Source organism: Thunnus albacares, chromosome 21 (assembly GCF_914725855.1).
Source record: "Thunnus albacares chromosome 21, fThuAlb1.1, whole genome shotgun sequence".
Classification (NCBI taxonomy): domain Eukaryota; kingdom Metazoa; phylum Chordata; class Actinopteri; order Scombriformes; family Scombridae; genus Thunnus; species Thunnus albacares.
Window position 1 is genome coordinate 7,200,105 of NC_058126.1, and position 20,028 is coordinate 7,220,132.

At 39.3% G+C, this 20,028-nt stretch overlaps 1 protein-coding gene across 1 annotated transcript; it reads right to left on the reverse strand.

The window, feature by feature from the left end:
• Positions 1-351: 351 nt before the first annotated feature.
• phex (phosphate regulating endopeptidase homolog, X-linked) lies at positions 352-19,874 on the reverse strand. The gene is made up of 22 exons (XM_044339424.1): positions 19,418-19,874; positions 15,909-15,965; positions 15,554-15,715; positions 15,096-15,179; positions 14,406-14,632; positions 12,875-12,943; positions 10,400-10,516; positions 10,136-10,219; positions 9,235-9,377; positions 8,919-9,012; positions 7,462-7,590; positions 7,172-7,273; positions 6,157-6,234; positions 5,400-5,503; positions 5,248-5,306; positions 4,737-4,791; positions 4,056-4,123; positions 3,827-3,957; positions 3,503-3,568; positions 3,115-3,219; positions 2,339-2,415; positions 352-2,247 (listed from the first exon to the last, which is right to left on the reverse strand). Exons 1-22 carry the CDS (start codon positions 19,539-19,541, stop codon positions 2,145-2,147), a joined length of 2,238 nt encoding a protein of 745 aa, XP_044195359.1. The 5' UTR covers positions 19,542-19,874; the 3' UTR covers positions 352-2,144.
• Positions 19,875-20,028: the final 154 nt, after the last annotated feature.

A 20,028-nucleotide genomic window follows, 5' to 3' on the forward strand; every position in this document is an offset into this window, starting at 1 on the left:
GACACACACACACACACGCATACAGTGTCAGGTTCAAGAGCCTCCTGTTGGAACACAGAATAAGTTGCCATGGGAACTGCTGACATCAATGAATGAGATATGATATGTGTGTGTGTGTGTAATAGCAGGTCCAAAGAAAAAATTGATAAATGGACATGCTTTCAGATGCAATCCCAATCTCTTTATATCTCTCTTTGTCCTTTGTCCTCCATCCATCAGCACCCTCCATCCACTGTCTGCCACCTCTCTCTCTCTCTCTCTCTCTCTCTCTCTCTCTCACACACACACACACACACACACACACACATCTTCCAACTCACCTTATCAATTACAGCAAAGTTACACGGGGGGGGGGGGGGGGGGGACAGCCTCATAGTTTTATTAGAATCGGACAGAGAGAAGCACAGCCAAAACAACAGTGACACAGTGAAACACCATCACAGCATGTAAAAATGATAAATCATCTCATTAAGTTAAAAATGTATATCAAGCGAAAACATTTGCAAATAATAAAATAAAATCAGTTTAATCATTTGCACCTTGAAGGTTTTATACTCTGTATATTTATTATTCAGCTTTTAAAAATTAACTTTGGAGATGAGGAAGGGTTGATATCTTGTAAATAAAACATGAAATATAACTTGGAACCTGTAAATAATAATCCAAAGATGGTTTTAAAATGATGCTATAATGCTAGTTTTGACATTTATGTGCTTTGGTGGATCTTCAGATTGCAGATTGCTTTTATACAGTATGTGTCAAAACTATCAGGGTATTTCAAAAAGCACAATAAAAAAAAGTTAAATGTGTAAAAAGGGTTATGAAATTTCATTTAAAACCTATAAAACACAACCTGAATATCGGATTTAGGTTCATGATTCAGATATGTCTTTCACCACGATAACTGTACAACAATAAACAACATGTCGGTGGATGTTCCCTAAAGCTGTTCACACCTTCACTTGTTAATCCTGCCTTGTATAATACTCCCTTTTATCCCGCAGCGATCTCAAATACTACCACGGACTGATGCGTGAGTGCATCTGGGCAGCGCGGCCGAGTAACACAGACAGAAAGACAAATGGACAGAGTGCATCTTGTAGTTTGAGTGCTTGTAATTCCGTGAGCTTATTTGCCTCGGGCTGAACCGAGGCAGAATGAATATAAATGTCTGACACGAAAACCAGATTGAAACAAAGTGGGACAGGAACTAAGACAGGACCCAGACTTATGGAAGGAGAGCCTCCACACACACACAAACACACACACACAGTACGAAACATACACATCTTAACAAGCAGTAGAGGAGCCAAGTTGATATAATTTTACTTGTTGAACTGCAGTACAAAATACGACACTGACTTTCACAATTATCTCAAGAAATATGAGGATTCGAGACTTATTATCAGATAAAATTTGAAGGTAAATATCTAACTTTATTGTTTGTATTCTATTTTGCATTTTTTTTTGGTCATATTTATGCACAAATATGAATTCATCTTTGGTTTACGGTGTTGGAAATTCATCAACAAAGATGCTAATGAATATATGCGGATCTTATCCTGTGATATTTTGTGCTTCCCACAGTTACCGTAACATCTGGAATATATGTTCCTCTTAAAAAAAAAAAAGAAAAAAAAGTTCTGGTCTTTGCAGCTTTACTGTGATATAAAAACTCTTTATTCCCATAAGAAAGGCTTTAGCTTTCTCTAGTGACACTTATAGTACATACTGGTGTGTTGTTGTAAAAAGGGTCAGTTTTTACAAAAACAGCTTGTAACAAATACTTTTTTTCCCAATATTTCCATCATCCATAACCTCTGGTCCTTCACAAATGGCTTCAGTCATAATTTACGCATTAGCTGCAATATCTGCAGTAAATGTACCAGTAAAAAAAAGTCACTAATTTGTTGAAACAATATACAATAACCCATTAAAAATGGGTTCAGTCTCTAAATGTTTCCACTCTTACTCTAACATGTCTATATGTTAGGGTTTATATTTCTGTGAGCACAACTCGTTTGCTTCGTTTGCTCCCGTATCATGTAAACTGTGTCGGCTAAGTCGAGCGCTATCAGCCTTTTTTTCGACAGACGCCCTGCCGACAGCTCCGGCCTGGTTCAGAGTCAAGCTGAGGTCAAAGGTCACCACACCCGGCAGGAGTGTGCGCCTCTGTTCATGACCGACGACTCGGAACAGCTGAACGTTTTGCGGAACTCTTCGAAGTTACTCATCGCTCCGATGACTCTGCGGGAGGAAACAGTGATGGTCAAGGTCAGGTTGTAAGGGTTGTGTGTGTGTGTGTGTGTGTGTGTGTGTGTGTGAGTGTGTGTATCACCTGTATTTTGGTGGACTGTGGGCTCCACTCTGTATCTGGTCCCTGGCTGCCTCTGGTCTGTATGAGTTACATCTCACCTGCAGATCAGCACATTACAAGCCCATTAAACAGATGCTTTTACAGTGAGTGTCATAAAAATTTGTGTACATGTGTGTTTTTACCCTTCGCCGCCTTACCAAGCAATACAACACTCATATTACTGGAGGGTAGTGGTGCTCAGCATTAGCAGAATGGTAAATATATAAATGCAGTATGTATATATAAGTATGTACTGTCTAGTAAAAAAGACTTTCATAAATGTGTAACCAAAACTGTGCTGCAGTACCAAGAAGCAGATCTGCTTAAACTACCCTGCAGCATTTTCTTCATTAACAGTTCAAGACCCAAATGGAGTACAATTAGTTAGGTAATAGATTGCAGCAGTGATAATGGCTACATTATGGTTTATTTCGCCACTGGCTCCCACAGAACATTTCCAATTTTTGTACTAAATCCTAAAATAAGTTCAGCTACATTTAACTCAAAAGACAATTAAGGACAAATCTAATGTCATACTGCGTTAGATTTTTACTGTAGTTTACAGGTGAGATGCAAACTTTTGCATCATAAAACAAAACATGAAACTCCTAATAAGCATTATAATTAATAACACCTCAGTCTAGACATTTGTACCTGTTCTTACTTAAACCTATAAGCACGTCGAGCCTTAAAAGCTCTAATTATCTAAAGAAAAACATCAGCAGCGCAGCAGAAACAGCTGCCGCCTTTGTCCTTACATGTGCGTAGCTGAGGAAGAACAGTTGATTGTTGTTCAGTCCGACTCCAGGCAGCAGAGGCTCCTCCACGCCTCCTCTGGTCTCATCTATCCACCGCCTGTACGCCTGCACAGAAACAGACTTCTTAACACAACATCCTGAAAGTTTTGAAAGTAAACTTTTCTCACTGAGTACATTTTGAGATGTGAGACGCAGGTGTAACTAATAATAAACAGTGCCGGGGGCGCTGGTATTGTTCACGCTGGCTCACTGCAGTGGTTTTCAGGCACACCTAAATGCAATATAACCGTCATTGATGTTATTAGTCACATCTGTATTTTTCTGCCACGAGAAAGGCCTTTTTTTTGCCAAAAGATGTAGTAGACACAGAGTGAGAGAGACATTGTACCCTAAAAGCTTCTCTTATTCCTCCGTTGTCTGCTATGTTCTCTGCCAGCGTCCTCTTACCCCGCACCTACAGGAGAGAAAAAAACCACACTTCACATATATCCTCATCTCTTCTTCTTTCATAAAGGTTCATATGATGCCAGGTAATTCTAAATCAGGCAACCCTGGTTCTAAAACATGTACTCCTTACTGTTGAAACACATTTAGAATACATTCAAGCAGAATATACAATATTACTATAGACTATTTTTGACTTGATCATTATCTGACAGTTATGTGTTTTAATGCTGTGTATCAATCTGTAGATTCAAACTCTAGGTCTTACGTTCAACCTCGCCTCCTCCCAGTGGTAGCCATTATACTGATCAATCATACACTGAGTCTTCTCATTGAAGGCTGTTACGGACGAGTTGCTCCACCACTGGTCAAGGTTGCCGTTCTTGTCGTACTTTCGACCTGTGCAGAAAAAAAAAAAACAGAACGCACACGCACACATGAAAAAAAAGAAATCTCTCACCTCATCATCATGGCCGTTTTCTGAGGTCAGTATTTACCGTTATTGTCGAAGCCGTGCGTCAACTCGTGTCCGACTATCACCCCGATGGCGCCGTAACTCAAAGACCTGGAAACGAGGGGATGAGGTTTGGTCATGTGACTGATAGAAAAGGCAGCTTCTTTCAAATCTAAGCTCTATTTTTTTTAGGAATGTCATTTAAATTTATTGTATTAATAAAAGCACAGTATGGTGCCAGTAAGGGATTTGCTTGAACCTCCATTTAAAAGAAACAATTTTTAGAAATTACTTCAACAATGGTGAATAATTTTATAATTTGTTTGGTGAAATGTTTGTACTTTACAAATCAATCAAACTGAAGACATATCTGTCATTATGTATTAAAAAACTGAGGATTATTTCTACAGTTGTGAAGGTTTTACAACGTAAACTATAGGACTTTATTGTAAAATTGATGAAATGAAGCCAGCGAAACTTATTATTCAAAAAACGTATCACTAATGACCTCTTGTAATTTCATGATCTGTGGAGCGTGAGGTATTAAATCACGCCGTTTTTCCACAGGCCTTACCACTAGACTCCTCTCTGTGCTTTTCTATCCAGAGGTTCATGTCAGAAAAATCCTGTAATTATTTCAGAGCTTCACAGTTCTGCTGAGCAAAGCGTGAGGTGGCATTTTCATGGTCTGTTAGTAGAGCATGTCACATTTCTTTAATCTCACCTCGGATACTCCTTCCCCCAAAAGAAAGGTTTCTGAAGCTCACCGGCAGGGAATCCTGAATGAGAAGAATGAAATAGTTTTTTTTTTTTGTTGTTTTGTTTGCGTGTCTACAGCTCTGTCCAGACAGAATTCATTTACTGCAGAAGGTTTTTCTATTTCCTGTGTGAGGCAAAGATATTTGTGATTAAAAAGTGTGTTTTCTTTGGGAAGTAGAAACAGATCACATTTGACCTATTTTAAAAAAAAAAACTCCTCCATCCTCCGCTAGCAGTTTTAGCTCGTGTTTCATGCAAATTTCCAATTACTTTTGAAACTGAAATGCCTACTCAGCGATTTTAAGGGGAGCAATAATCCCAAAAAAATGTATCCCAGGCAGATCCTTAATTGAAATCACTGAAGTGCAGTGGAGCTTCATCCTCTCTGGACATAACTCTATAAGTCATTAATACCCGGATGATAAAAAAAAAAAAATCAACTCATGTAATGAATCCGTCTCAGAGATCAATCTTACTGATTTGATTGGTGGAGGAACTGTAGAAGGCGTTCACGGTCGTGGGGTTTGTGAACCACCTGGAACACAAACACACGTACACACACATTGTTGGCATGACAACGACGAATCACAGGAAGTAAAACGCGGTACAGATCTGTCCGACCACTCACTCGGTGCGTGGGACGCTCTTTCGGAGCCAGCCGATATCAGATTGGGCGATAAACTTCAACGTCTGCATCACATTCCCGTAGTAGTCTGTCTCACTGAACTCTAGCTGTAACACACACACACACACGCAAATACACACACACACGCTCTTATTTAAAAGTACTTCTCAGAGTAAGCCTAAACCGTAAACAGAGTGACTGACAGCAAATAAAGTGATAAAGTGTCCGACAGTGCATGAAGAGACTATGACGGTAATTAAAGTGACTATCATAGTAAGCAGAGGAGCAGAGCAGAGCATCGGGCCTAGCACTCAACTCTCAACTCCCCCCCCCCCCTCGCCCCCGCCAGCGCCCCCGCCCTGCCCGCCCCCGTTGGGAAGAGTTAAAGAGCCTAATGGCTGTGTGACAGCAACCTGCCACTGAACCTACTGCTCTGCTTCATTATGCTGGTATGCGGTGGCTGACTGTCAGTTTTGATGGTGAGCTTCTTTCGATGCTTTGGGCCTATAAATTACTTACAGATTCAAGATACATATGTTTCATTTGTCACATGCTCATACAGTATGTGCAGTTAAATGCAGGGTGGTTCACAGAGGACAATGTGTTAGACAGTCACATTAATAAATAAACCAGCAGAGATGTTTTTTTGCTCGTTTATTCTCTTTTTTTGTTTGTTTTTTGTCATTTTTCCCCCATTAACCTCTGTTTTACCCAAGTGATGCTATAGAACTAGCCTACAGCGGTTCGCTGTTGCACTAACCTGCTTTAAATCTTCATTGAGGTAGGTGTCATTCAGAATAAACTCAGGGTAGCCGACCTTAGCCAGCACTGCGTGAGCCTGGAGAGACGACAGAGTGAGTGTTAAAGAGAGTTTAAACAGACTTTTACATAATCATAAATATATTTATCAGCCATCCAAGATAGAATATAATATAAGCAATAAGGAGCGAGGGCCGTGAGAGTCACAGCTACAGTACTCTGACAAAAAAAAAAAAAATGCTCCCAAGTCCTTAAAATGGGACTGAAATGTTACATAAGAAATAAAGAGACACTGGGGACAATAAAGAGTTAGCATCTAAATGTGATTGTCGTTATTGGAAGGCTGCCCAATGAGGAATAGTTTGGTTCAAGGAGAAAACTACTCCGTGAGAGATGATGATGATGAGGAACATTTTAAAGATCAATGGTTCTCCGGTTACAAAAACAGTGAAGTGAAGGACAGCGTGGCATTGCTGTACTGAAGACAGAAAAAAAGGTACAAATGTGTGAGCCTACATGATAAAATGGGATCAATCAGAATCCCAAAGATATCAAAAGCATATTTTACTCACGAATATTCTGGTTTAAAGCTGCAATAATCAATAGTTTTCTTTTAAGAATAAATTTATTAGGTGATTTATCATCTAATTCAACATCTCTACTGAGCTTTGTAGCCTCTTTAAGTTCATTGTTTTGGTTTCAGCCTGCCTAACACCTAATGGAAGACAAATACAGTTAGCAGCTAGCTGGTGCAGAAAGTCGAACATCTAGTCAAGCAGCTAAAGAAAGATATTTTCCCTCAGGTGGTGAAAACCAAAACAGTGCTGCCCCCAAGTGGCCAAAAGAAAAAAACATGAATGCAGCTTTAAGTTTAAAGCAAAATGTGTTGATTGTAGAGATGAGAGTAAAGAAGAGGGAAGAAAGTAGTTTAGGAGATTGTAGAGCAGAGTTATTGTCCAGAGTGAGGCGGGACAGAGGAACTGATGAGTGATGACGAAGCAGTCAGCCGTTCTTGCCTTTTCTATGGCTCTCTTCTTCGTTGGTTCATCCATCCAGTCGTTCTCTTTCTTCAGCATGTCGATGAACGCCCAGCGAACGCCCTGAATCAGCTCCTCCATCTGAGTCACAAACGAACGAATGACACAGAAGCCGTCAGAGAGTTAAATGTGTGATGTGACTTCAGGAGGAAATATTAAAAAATACAACTAAATATATACCAAAATCATAAATTAAACACTTTTAATTTTATTTCAGATTTACTGCTTGATGTCATTTCCAGAACACACACACATAAAAACACACGCACCATATGTTTCTTGTCCTCCTGGAAGTGTGTGTTGACAAAAAGGCGCCCGGTGGCATAAACCAGCGAGTTCTCGACATAATTAACACACTTATCCCAGCGCGGGGTCAGAGAGGTGGTTCCCGTGGTTACCTGGTGGGGGTGTGAGAGACGGAGATGCAAGGTGACATTGTGTCTTCCTCCACAGAGCGCCAGGTTCTAAACCGTATGGTCAAGATGCCTTTAAGGGTCACTTGTGGTTTTATACTGATATTTGATATATTTTGAATTATAACAAATTGTTTGAAATCATTATTTGTATCTAAGGTATACTGTATAATTTATTTGAAGCTCATCTGATGGTTTTAAAAATAGGACGCCATAGTATTCAAAATAACCTTATTTTTCCTGCTTTCTAATTACTGTAATGAGAGTTTTGGGACATATAAACAGGATTCGAGAGTGTGTCACTGTTGTATTTTGAGAACTTTTAACCTTTAACCTCATTTACAATGTTGATTAGGGCTCAGATAAAAAAAAGTATGTATCTATGTATGTAAGAGGCTCAAGCTGTGTCTACTAATACTAATTCAAAATATGTTCAAACAGGAACAGTGAGAATATATACGCATACTAAGTCTGTTAGATTTTTGAGTGTGTGGATGAAGGACCTTGAAATACACAAAGGTAATTATGACTACAAAACTGACAAAAGCTCCAGAGCAGTCCCAGAAAATTAAAAGCTTAAATATTATATCTCTGGAAGAAAAAAAAAACATTTTGGTTTCTCTTTGTGACATTAAATTGGCAGCATCACTCTTGTATTATTTTCTAGTTGTATAAAACAGTACAAGCAGGGCTGTAGCCAAGATTGTCAAACAACTGAGGTCATACATCCAAGAATCCTCCTTCACTTTCCCCCACCTACAGAATAAAAAACTCATTTTTTAAATTAATATTTGGATTTTAATACTCTATTATTTATTCAAATATATATACGTTTTATAGCAGCATGGAGGCCTGAATAGTAGATGCCAGGAATGAAAAGGAATCTGGTGGGAAAGTACTAAATTCTTCATTGATTTATTTATCTGTTGGCCCTAAAAGTAATCAAATTTAATTACACTGAGTCTAAAATATCATCAGCCTATAAAATATCCACTAAACTCCCTCACATTGTTAAACCACAAATTCTTAAAAGCAGCACAGAGGACATGGCCTCTGCGTCCTCAGCGGTAGTAAATTAGTGTACATACAGTACCGCATACTGTAGAGTGAATTATGGATTTAGGAAACAGCTCATTGAAGAATTTAAGAAATGACAGAAAGAAAGTTATAGTGGAACAAAATGTCATCTTTACATGAAATAGGAGAATTCTCTCAACCCCATAAAGGAGTTTTTAATCCTTCAGTTCATCCAAAAACATTTAAAAAATCACCAATTATGGACATAGATTTCGCAAGATGCTTTCTGTACCGACCCGAGCGTAGTCGAGGTATCTGTAGAGGAAACGGCGGCTCAGAGTGGTGATCCTGGAGAAAACTGTCCTCCATTGTACGTAGTTAGCAACAGTCCTGGATAAAGATAAAGAGAGAGAGAGAGAGGAGGGACATTAATTAAATGCCTACATGTAATCTCATTATACACTATAATATACTTATAATGAGAGACAGAAGCCCTCAAGCCCCAGTGTGCGCTCATCTGTCTGTGTGTGTTCTCTGTCTGGCCGTGCATGTGTGTGCGCACGTGTGTGTGCATGTGTGTGTGCATGTGTGTGTGTGTGTGTATGTGTGTACCTGGGCTCTGTGGCATTAATGAGTTTGAAAAGTTCCTTGAAGTACTGCGGAGCTCGGACGATGATGGGCTCGGAGGAGGAGATGGACCGAGCCGGGTCGCCTTTAGACTCCACCACAGTCTTCACAAAACCCAACCAGTCAAACTACAGACAGATGGAGGGAGAGACATGTGAAGGTTTAACATATAAAACATTTTCAGAAGTCAGTGACCTCTCTATAATCTCTTCTTAAATCAAACCCCTATCGCCTTCTGTTTTTATTTCTTTTAAACTCTCTCTTATTATATCTTACACTCAATTAGATTTATCTGTTTTCTAATATCTAATGATTTTATGATTTTATTTTGCTGCCCTTGGGAGGAACTTTTGAAAACTGCTCAATAAATAAAGATTATAATCATTAGTTTGCAATTTCTTTCAACAGAATCCACATGTTTTTTTTTGAAGGGATTTAAATCTCCAACTATTTTTATACATTTTGGGCTCTCGTCATCTTTAAGTTTTATTGTTCTGCTGCCAAAAAAATACAAGAATGACACAAGTCGCCTCCTTTATCATCTCGTTCTCAGGGTAGAGAAGCATCTGAAATCATATTCAAAGCATGTGACAGCATCACAACAATCAAATCAATCATAAATATTCTTTGTAATTAAATGCCCAAATCAGCTGAGTATATAATTTGCTTTCATTTCTGTACTGTCAGAGTGTGAATGTCACTTCCGCAGATTGTTTTTAGGAGCTAATGTCTCAATTTTGTGGTATTTTTTTGCTTTAAACGTGTACACACCCATAACTGGACTGACACATGTTAAGACTTCTGAAAAGAAAGGGCAAGAACAAGGTAAGTGTCTATACATTTTTTTTGTATTATGATTTTTCTTTACAGTTCCTGTTTGAAGTACCTGTGGTATGTGGCGCTGCAGGCGGGAGAGTGTGTATTTGTTGTACATGTTTTCACTGGTGCGGTTTTCATAGGGAATCAGGATCTGCAGGCACGATGAGAAAGCAATGTTTCCATTTCAACTGTTGGTGAAGTTGACTAATTAATTTCATATTTCATGGTTGATAATAATCCCTTGTTGTAATTAGCTCCAGAAACACGGAGGCCTGTGAAGCCGTTTCCATACATTGAGTGGGATTATATTTATCTGACATGACATCTTTACATGAGCCAGTTTGGTCTCGAAGGCAAGAGCCTTTTCCATCTGGGTCAGTGCTGCTTTCTCTGGAGCGCCCAGCATGACGGCTGTATCCACCATCAAACTCAGCAAGGCTGCACGATACTGGAGAGAGAGAGAGAGAGAGAGAGAAAGAGAGAGAGAGAAGAGAAAATGATATCAAATATTGGAACAAAACCACCAAATCACAGAGTAAATTAGAATTCTGTTTGACCCTAAACAGAGAGTACATGGCGGCAGAGTACCTGACCACCGTGACTGATAGAAAACTAAGGAAAACGTTGACATTGTAGAGACTGAGTGGACACACAGCCTGGCCACAGAAACAGGTCGTCACAGGCGGAACAGGCGACCCGGAGAGGCCGGGGTGTGTTCATTTTGTCATAAAAGAGAGGTTGAGACAGAATCTCACTTCCTATTATACTGTGAGAAATATAAGGATTTAAGAGAGGTTTTTTAAAAAAAATATATATATATATATGCTGAGTTTATTCATCTCCTTGATCCTGAGAAACTGTTGTATCAATGTGGAGAGAAAAGTCGCAGCAAAATATGTTAAATGTTGTCATACACTAAGAGAAACAAGCTCTGTAGTAAATGTTTCTGAGTGATTACATCTGTTAAAAAAAAGCCTGATTGTGTTTAATATGATTGTTGATAATTATACATTTATTACTCATCATTTTTAGCTTATTTGAGAGAGACAGAGAGAGAGAGAGAGAGAGAGAGAGAGAGGCAGAAAAAGACCAATGTCACTTACTCTTTCATTGCTTTAAGCTACTGTCGACTATCACTACCAAACATCAGCAGGCATTATACAAGGACTTAGATCCACACACAGACACTCTTGTACAGTTATATCAGTATGAGTTATTTATGTATTATATGTATGATTTTATTTAAATATAATTTGTATAGGGACAGATACACAGCAAATAATATTTATTTATTTTCTTTACATTTATAGCCTAAGCTTTGTTCAAATGCTTGTGTCAAAATGAAGATACACAAAGGTAAATCTGATATAAAAATACGTGTAAAACTAAAGCATAAAATAAGTTTACAGATACAGTTACTATATGTTAATGTGTTTATATGTTAATATATGTTTTAGCCATGCTAGCAGCATGGATCTAGGGATCATAATCAAGTCAGTCTGTCTACCACTTTGGTCCAGACTAAAATATTTCAACAACTATTGAATGGATTGCTATGATAGTTTGTACAGATTCATGGTCCCCAAAGGACGACTCCTACTGATTTTGGTGATCCTCTCCAGCAGGTTGTCACTTGGTTTTAAGTGAAATATCTTGACTACTATTGGAAGGTGTTCCATGAAGGTATAGACATTTATACTCCTTTTAGGATGAACCGCAATACATTTCCCTTTAATCTTTATCAGGTAAAATTTTCAGTTTGTCCAATGCTTTATTGACCAAATACATAAAAAAAAACATCAGCCGTACTTTGTGTTCAATGCTAATTAACAAATGTTAGCATGCTAACACACTAAATTAAGATGGTGTACATTTTCCAAAGAACTAAATGTAAGCCCTTTTATATTTGGGCTCTAGATACTGTATTCTCTTTAGGGTGAAGGGAGCAACATTGTGTTGAAAAAGACTTGAAAGAATACACTGGAAGCTGAAAGGGTTCAAAGTGAATTGGTTTACTGTGCATTAAAGTGAAATACAGAGCAAACCAAGGCTTTGACCCGGGACAAATAACCTAATGAAAAATCATAAAACATTAAATTATATACCTCTCATAACCTCTCCTAATGTGGAGCTTATTTTCTGAACGCCACCTTGCTTGACCTTGACACTAATAATCCAGACATGACTCATCTCGGAAAAAAATGGTGTCTCAAACTTCTCTAACATGTATCAATTGGCATTTTCCACATTTCTCGCAATACACATGTCCTAGCGACCTTCACTTATTGCACACAGAAAATCAAAATTGTGACATTACTGATCATCCCCTCCCAAATTCCTTTGGGAACTGTCTCTTGCTGACATAAATGTTATTTTTGCACAGTTACTAACATAACTGATTGTTAGGCATATCTGTCTCCCCCACAACTGCTATTCATATTGCATCAACGGTGAGACAATAGTTTCTCCAGCTGAGAAAAAATAGTCACTGCAAACTCACTGCACTTTTTTCACGCAGGTCTAATGAGGCAGCTATTAGCGGAGCGATCGATGTCTGCTGCCTCCTATTAAATTAATGTTTGCATCATGATTGTTGAGTATTTGTGCTTTCTCAGTCTGGAGGGAAGCTCTTGTTCTGATTCTAAGATGTTGATACAAAAAAATGAAAATTACTGTTAATATGTCAAGTGGCCTTTTTTTTTTTACTATAATTTATCACTCAAACAGGAAGGAAACAGCTGCTGCTGTAGGAAGAGGACTTTTTCGATGACAGGTAAGAGAGGTGAAAGATGAAGCAGAGACTCACCGCCTGGGCAGAGGAAGTGTTGGTGATGTAGTCCTCCCTGGAGGGCAGAGACAAGGATGCCTGATCCAGCTACATGGACACAAAGAGAGTATAGGTTAGTGTCTGCTGCTTTTTATGCTTGTTAATCTTGTTACTTTTGCTGCAGCTATAAAAATTTGAAAAATGACCGAGCCACTGAATCTGTCCATACCAGTGGTTTTGCATCTTTTAGCCCCCGTTAGCACCTAATTTTCCAAACATGGAAGTTTTGTGAATTGGTTTCCTGCCTTCTATTCTTTTCACTGCAGATAAAAATCAACATGCAAAGACAAAAACTTGTTTTGAAAACCTTTTCCTTGTGTGTCAAATGAGGCTCTAACAACCCAGATTTGTCAGTTGCCATTTCGGCTCATGTGTATGAGCCCACGTGGTCAGTTCCCAGTTGAATACTGGTTGCGTAACCTCAACTACATGAACCAAAATCAGAATGTGGACCATGTGGACCAATGGTGGCCAGAAATGGCACCAAACACTAATACAGGATTGGGAGTTTAAAGTAGGTAATCGGCGGTGAAAAACAATACTGTTGGTCATTTGTAAGTCCAACTCTTCTTGTGGAGAATGAACAATACTTTCTATAACTGGCCAGTAGTGATAGTGGATACTGGTAGTATTGCTTTATTGGAGTCAACCTCAAATTAATACTCTGTATGAGTTAACGTGTGCAGTATATTGTATAGCATCCCGAGGAAACCTCCCATCATGCACCAGGGCAACAGACTCATGAACATAAATCAAATTTTACGTGTGTTGCTGTGTTGTCCCTGGAGTGATTGTGTTTTACATTGTGTTCTATAATGTTTCCACGATTTCCACAATTGCAATGTTGTTGTAGTTGTTGAGAGTAAATGTGGTTGCAACACAAATATTCACAAACGCTGAATGTGAGTGCATGTAGTAGAGTAATTCAGGGTCAAGAGTATATAGGCCATCCATCAAACAGTTGGTGGTACGTGGTCTAAAATAAAGAGATGACCTTTTACATTTTAAATTAGTAATTTACCCAATTCTATTAAAATGGTTTGTCTTAAAATAAATGTTTCAGTTAGATTAATCAAACTGATGTGACTCATTACATTATTTTTATGTTGAGTCAAGGATAATTTTATTTTCGTGAGGACCATTCTGAGAAGTGTCCTTGATGATAAGTTCAAGTACACTAAGATATTCCGAGTTTCAAAATGTTGCAGCTATCTTGAAAACACCGACAGGAAAAGGTTCCCGCCCCCGCTAGGAACTAATGACAGTGTAACTAACAAAAATAAAAGGTGACTACAGCAGATGATTACTGTGATGGATTACATACTATAGTTCTCAATGTGTCAGGTCTCTGAAAGTTTTTGTACTGTACAGGCATCAACTAAAACCAATGCCTGGAAGGTAGAAAATCAAATAAAAAAATTCTGCGATGAACAGTTTACGACGTTGATTGGCAGTAATGCAAAGTATTCCATGAAACAACAATAATTGTCAATAATTTTGGAAGTCTGACCTTGATGATGTAGTGGGAGGAGTTTTTGTCATCTGGGGAGACGTACAGGCGAATCAGGACGCTCTTACTGTGCTGGTTCCTCATCTCTGCCACCGTCTTCAGCAGGTTCCATTGACCCTCAGACCACTCGTACTCCCCGCCGAGCCCGTCCCCCACAACGGGCCACCGAAACTCTGGCTGTTTAAGTGTTTTCAGCATCGGTTTGGAGTCCAACCGCTCCAGTGTGCCTATTTAAATAGACATGCAACAATTAAGAATAGTATTATTTTTCTTTTTTTGTTTTATTTCCTCTACCTTTGTGATTAGATACCTTTTTCCTTTTTTTTAGCTTCGGCTTCTGCGATGGCCTAAATCTGTCATAGGGATCAATAAAATCTCATCATGTCCTGTTTATCCTATCATTGTGTGTGTGTGTGTGTGTGTGCTCTTGCACATCTGTCCTTGTGAGGACTAATTTTTAGACCTGCAGAGTGAGGACATTTTTGGATTGTGGGGACATTTTGGTTGGTGGCACTCAAAGGATTGTTTGAGGGTCAAGATTTTGCTTTAGGGTTCAGGTTAGAGTAAGAGTTGGGGTTAGGGCTACAGCTGGGGTTAAGGTTAAGCACGTAGTTGCTATGGTCAAGGTTAGTCAATGCAATGTCCTCCTAGTGACAAAACCAAATGTGTGTGCCTGTGTGTCAGACTTACTCTCATTCAAACAGGAGCGGTAGAGGATCTTAGCCTTGGACACTGCCGTCAGTTCATCAGGGTCTGAAGGAGCTTCGAGTAACTCTAAAGGAGAAAAAAACGTTTGTGTCCTCACATTGAAATTGATCTGCACACATCTTTTGTTAAGACAAAAATATGTGATATTACTTTTTGCTTCAGTAGCACTGACATACAGTAATAATATTCCACCAAGCTACAGTCAAAGTGTTCAATAAACCAAACCACTTGAGTTTGAAAATAAAAAATGCCTTCGACCTTGTCGTTTATAGCCTCTATTGAAAATTCAATTGCAAAATAACTCAGGCCTTAGCTCTTTCTTGTGGCTATCAAAGTAGGGCTCTTTTTAGAGTCTTTATAAATGTACTTCGAGTTACCTCAGCCCTCATCAATGTTGATAGTAAGTCAGGTGCTGATGGGAAATTTAAGGGCAAACATACCTTTGAGTCTGATGTCAACATGCTGTCGCAGCCAGGGGTAGATGCCATACGAGGAGGAATCCTCAGGGATCGGGTTCTCCTTTAGCCAACCCCCACAGGAGAAACTATAAAAGTCCTCGCAGGGGTTAACGGACCGGTCAATTTTACTCAGAATAGACCCCGCTACAGTCAGGAGAAAGAGACAGAACAAATAAAAACAGTGAGTCCAAATAATAACTGTTGAGCAACACGTATTTTTACAACTGAAATATCAAGTTACAATAGAAATATCTCAAACCAGCTACCGTGCAAACAATAGTGGAAGCTCAGAGCTACAATGCATAAACCTACAGTTGAATGGAAAAGTTGCCCTCACCTGCTTCAATGCATTCTGGGGTCAGGCAGAACTCCTCCTGCTTGGTTCTTTGAGCAACTGAAGAAGATGAAAAGAGCTGATGATGCAACATTACAGTTTGACTGAAACGGCTGTTTTTTATTCTTTGTAGAACATTAAAGGTGCTTTGAGACAGTAAACGGTTGTCGGTGCTGCCGCCATTCTTGTGTGAAAGTGAAACTTGATGTGTACAGTAGACCAACAAACCGCCCAAGAAACATTGGTGAAAAAAGGTGATCCACCTAAATGTAGTCAGATTGTCTTGCTTCTTATTTCCCAGCAAAGTGATCTCATTTACAAGCTGAGCATCCAGTACTGAAGACTATGAAATACAGCCTAAAAAGGTCAGGGAAAGGCTAGTAAGTGGACCTCAAATTGAGAATATTTTGTCACAAAACACGAAAAGTGAAAAGTGCAGAATGGACATAAACTTAATTTTCTGGAGGGAGATCAAAAGACAGGAACATGTTTACGAGTACTGTTACGTCCCCAGTCCACTCTTCCAATGGTCAGCCCAACAACCATCAAAGTTCACTGTGGCAATTTATTTTACAGACTTCGCGGTTGAGCAATGCCCAAAACAACAAACAAAAGTAAGCTAAACCCCCATCCTAAACTTCCCTAACGAAAAATAAAATAGAAACAAAAGACACAGTATAACCTAACTCCTAATCAAGAAAAACAGGAGAAAAAGGGCTTCTCACTCCTACTAACTATGACCGCTACCCAAATTGGTGCAACTATTTACAATGTACAAGGAACTACCATGCCTAGAAGACCTAACTGACATCTTAAATCCGCAACAATCCATTTAGTCACCAGTCTTGCTTTTAGAAAACTGTATTTTTACATTGTGACCCTGAAGCTGCAACACGAGTAATTCTCTATTAATTGTTTAAAATACACACAATCAATAAGCAGAGATCAGACAACTGAAAGTGTCATGGCAATCATATTTCCATCAGGCTTCAGGTTACACTGGTTATCAAACGGAGGTGTAATAAGGTACGTTCTCACAATCTACTAGCTATCAAAATGGGACAAGTGCAGATCAAAGTGCAGTTGATACAGCTGGAGAGCACTCATACAGAGCAAACAGTAAGTGGTTTCATTTTTTAACCATATGACTGCCTGCACTGAGGAAACTCACATTGTCACCGCCTACTATTGCCCCACAGCTTTGTGATACCACTTGAGAGCAATCATTTATTGAATCACAAGCAAACCTCATCAGATTTTTGACTTTAACTTCTGCTGTAATTACTTGAGTACACACTTCTGAAAGAGGCGACCAGAACGTGACAAGATGATAGAATAGAGCGACCCACTGTTTACTCAGTGCGACCACAGGTTTACCCGTTCACTTCCGTTCCTAGAAGGTGAACGAAAGTCCGGTTTACAAGCCTGCTTCTCTAACCTCATGGCAGAAACCACAGTTATGTGGCTCTGTGGAGAACAGAAGCCCATGAAGTGAGCTGACAGATTTAGAAACCAAATCCCTATTGTGCACGGGTGATTGGAGCGTTACGGAGTTGCGCCGCAATGTCTGACCTCTGAGGTTGACTGGTCTTGTTGTCTAGTTAGAGCAGCTTGTCAGGGTTGCTTAATGTTGTGTCCACTTTTAGTAGAAATGCACACACTCACAATTTCAACCCTGCACGACCTACTTGGCCTGGAACAACCTCATCAACCCCACTCCGACTGCTCCTTCAGAAACACATAAACAAGAGTTTAACACACACTGATGTTTGAGGTTCAAGTGTCACTGCTAATACAGATATCACGTTCATTACTGAGATACCAAACAGGCCACTGATATAAACATTCATGTACACAGACACACATTTAAAAAACATTTAAGAACTCTCTAAGCTCATGAAAAAGTCAAAAAAAAATCAAAGCAACCACTTGACATTCCTATGTCTGGTCATTCACATGGCTGGAGACTAGAGAGTTTCCATTAGAGTGGGTGTGTGGGTGAAATGTAATGCATACATAGGCACATAACATAATTACACTTCAATGCCACCACAAGAATGCTGCCTTCCCTCAATAACAAAACAACAATACTTATCCCACTCGAAGCACACATACAGCCCTCCCGGCCATGACCGTCCTCACAATCACGCACAACTGAAACTACTGAATCCTTAAAACTGTCTGCAAAAAGGACTTTTAAAGGAATAGTTCAACATTTTGGGAAATGCATATATTCACACCTTACAGGAGTTAGATGGGGAAAATTGATGCCACTTTCATATCTGTCTGTTAAATTCAAAGCTAGAGCCAGGAGATGGTTAGCTAGCAGAGGGAAACAGCTAGCCTGGTTAATCCAACCGTACAGTTGTACGTGTTAATTATTGAGGAAGTTACTGCGCCCAGCCAAGAAAAATCAGCACAAACCACACCTTGTTACTGTAACACTTTGGTTTTTGTATGGATTAAACAAACAAAAGATATAATGTGTTAATCAGCGACCTTTTGAGCCGCTCATATGCAGATTCTTTTTTAACCTTTGGACAGAATTAAGCTAGCTGTTTCCAGTCTGTATGCTAGGCTACGCCATCTGTCTTTACACAAGCATTTGTATATACTTGTGTCTCTTATCTGATTTTTCTCCTCCTTTCTGACACCAGTCTGTTGAAGCTCATGGACAGTAATTCCAGGAAAAAATAAGAAAGTTACCAGAAGTGATTGCATTGTTCCAATCAGACACAGTAGGATTAAACAATCATCCTTCTTTATGACAGCATTTCAAATATTACACATTGGACACTGCACGCACTATAAAACTGTGTAATATATGGCTAAAACCTGTAAAATTTGATTCTTTCAACATTTTTTAATTCAGTACACCAGGACATAGCATTGTAAAACTTTCATTTTCACTCTTTTATCATTAAATGTGTAATATCTATCTTTGTTTTACATATTTTTGTTGTTGTTTATTGTTCAGATTATGAGTGCAAATTACTGGTTTATTTTACCCTGGCACATCTATTTTTTTTAATTTTTTTTTTTTTTTAATGTCACTGTTAATTATTATTCACCCCATGACTCTGCCACACAATTCACTGCTAATTAATTTCACATCCTGCAGGACATGAGCCCACAAAAGTGACAACACAAACATTCTTTCCTATTTTCCTAGAGTTCAATTTGACACCCGCAGTGCACTATGGAGCTATGGAGAGCAAATACTATGCATGTGCACGTGGGTGTGTATGAAACCTTATATGAACCAAAAATAGTTTGACACAAGTTACCCGCGAGTCCTCCACAAAGACCTTTGCTCCCACCAGCACGCTTCTGTGTGTTATTTACAGTCTGCGTGTACTATAATCTGAGGCAGTGTGCATACTGTGTGATACGTTTCCACAGAATTCCTTACAAATTATAATGCAGCATGACTGAAGGAGAAAAGTGTGGATCTCTGTGAATGTCTGTGTGTGTGTCTGTGTGTGTGTGTGTGTGTGTGTGTGTGGACTTACCCAGTATGAGTGCGAGCAGCAGAGCGGCACAGACACACACACACATGGCCAGCGCTATCCTGTAGAGACGACTGTTGCCCCGCTCAGGTTTAACCCCGCTGCCACCTAAACGCTCCAGTTCCATGACTTATTACAACACACACACACACACACACACACTCAATCACACAATCTAAAGTCTAACTCTCAGGTGGGTTAAACACACCGAGCAAAACACAAATATCTACAGTAGAAGAATCTAACAAAAAATCATTGTGGATTACAAAATGTAATCCAAAAAGTTACAGTAACATCTCCCTGAAATTAAAAAAAAAAAAGCTCTACTTCCTCTTTTACACACTGCCTCTCTATCCTCTGCTTCTTTCCCAATTTAACAGCACAAACTTCTTTCCTAATCTATCTTTCTCTGCTGCTATCTGTCTGTCTGTAGCTACTCTAACTTCACCCTGACTCTTCAAACTGTTCCTCCCTCCCTTCCTCCCTCCCTCATCACTCCTCCTCTGCTCCAACACTCCTCCTCTCCTCTCCTCTCTCCTCTCCTCTCCACCATTAGGAAAGAAGGGACCAGGCGTCCCGGTGATGACCCAAACAGAGATCATTTATTAAAATCA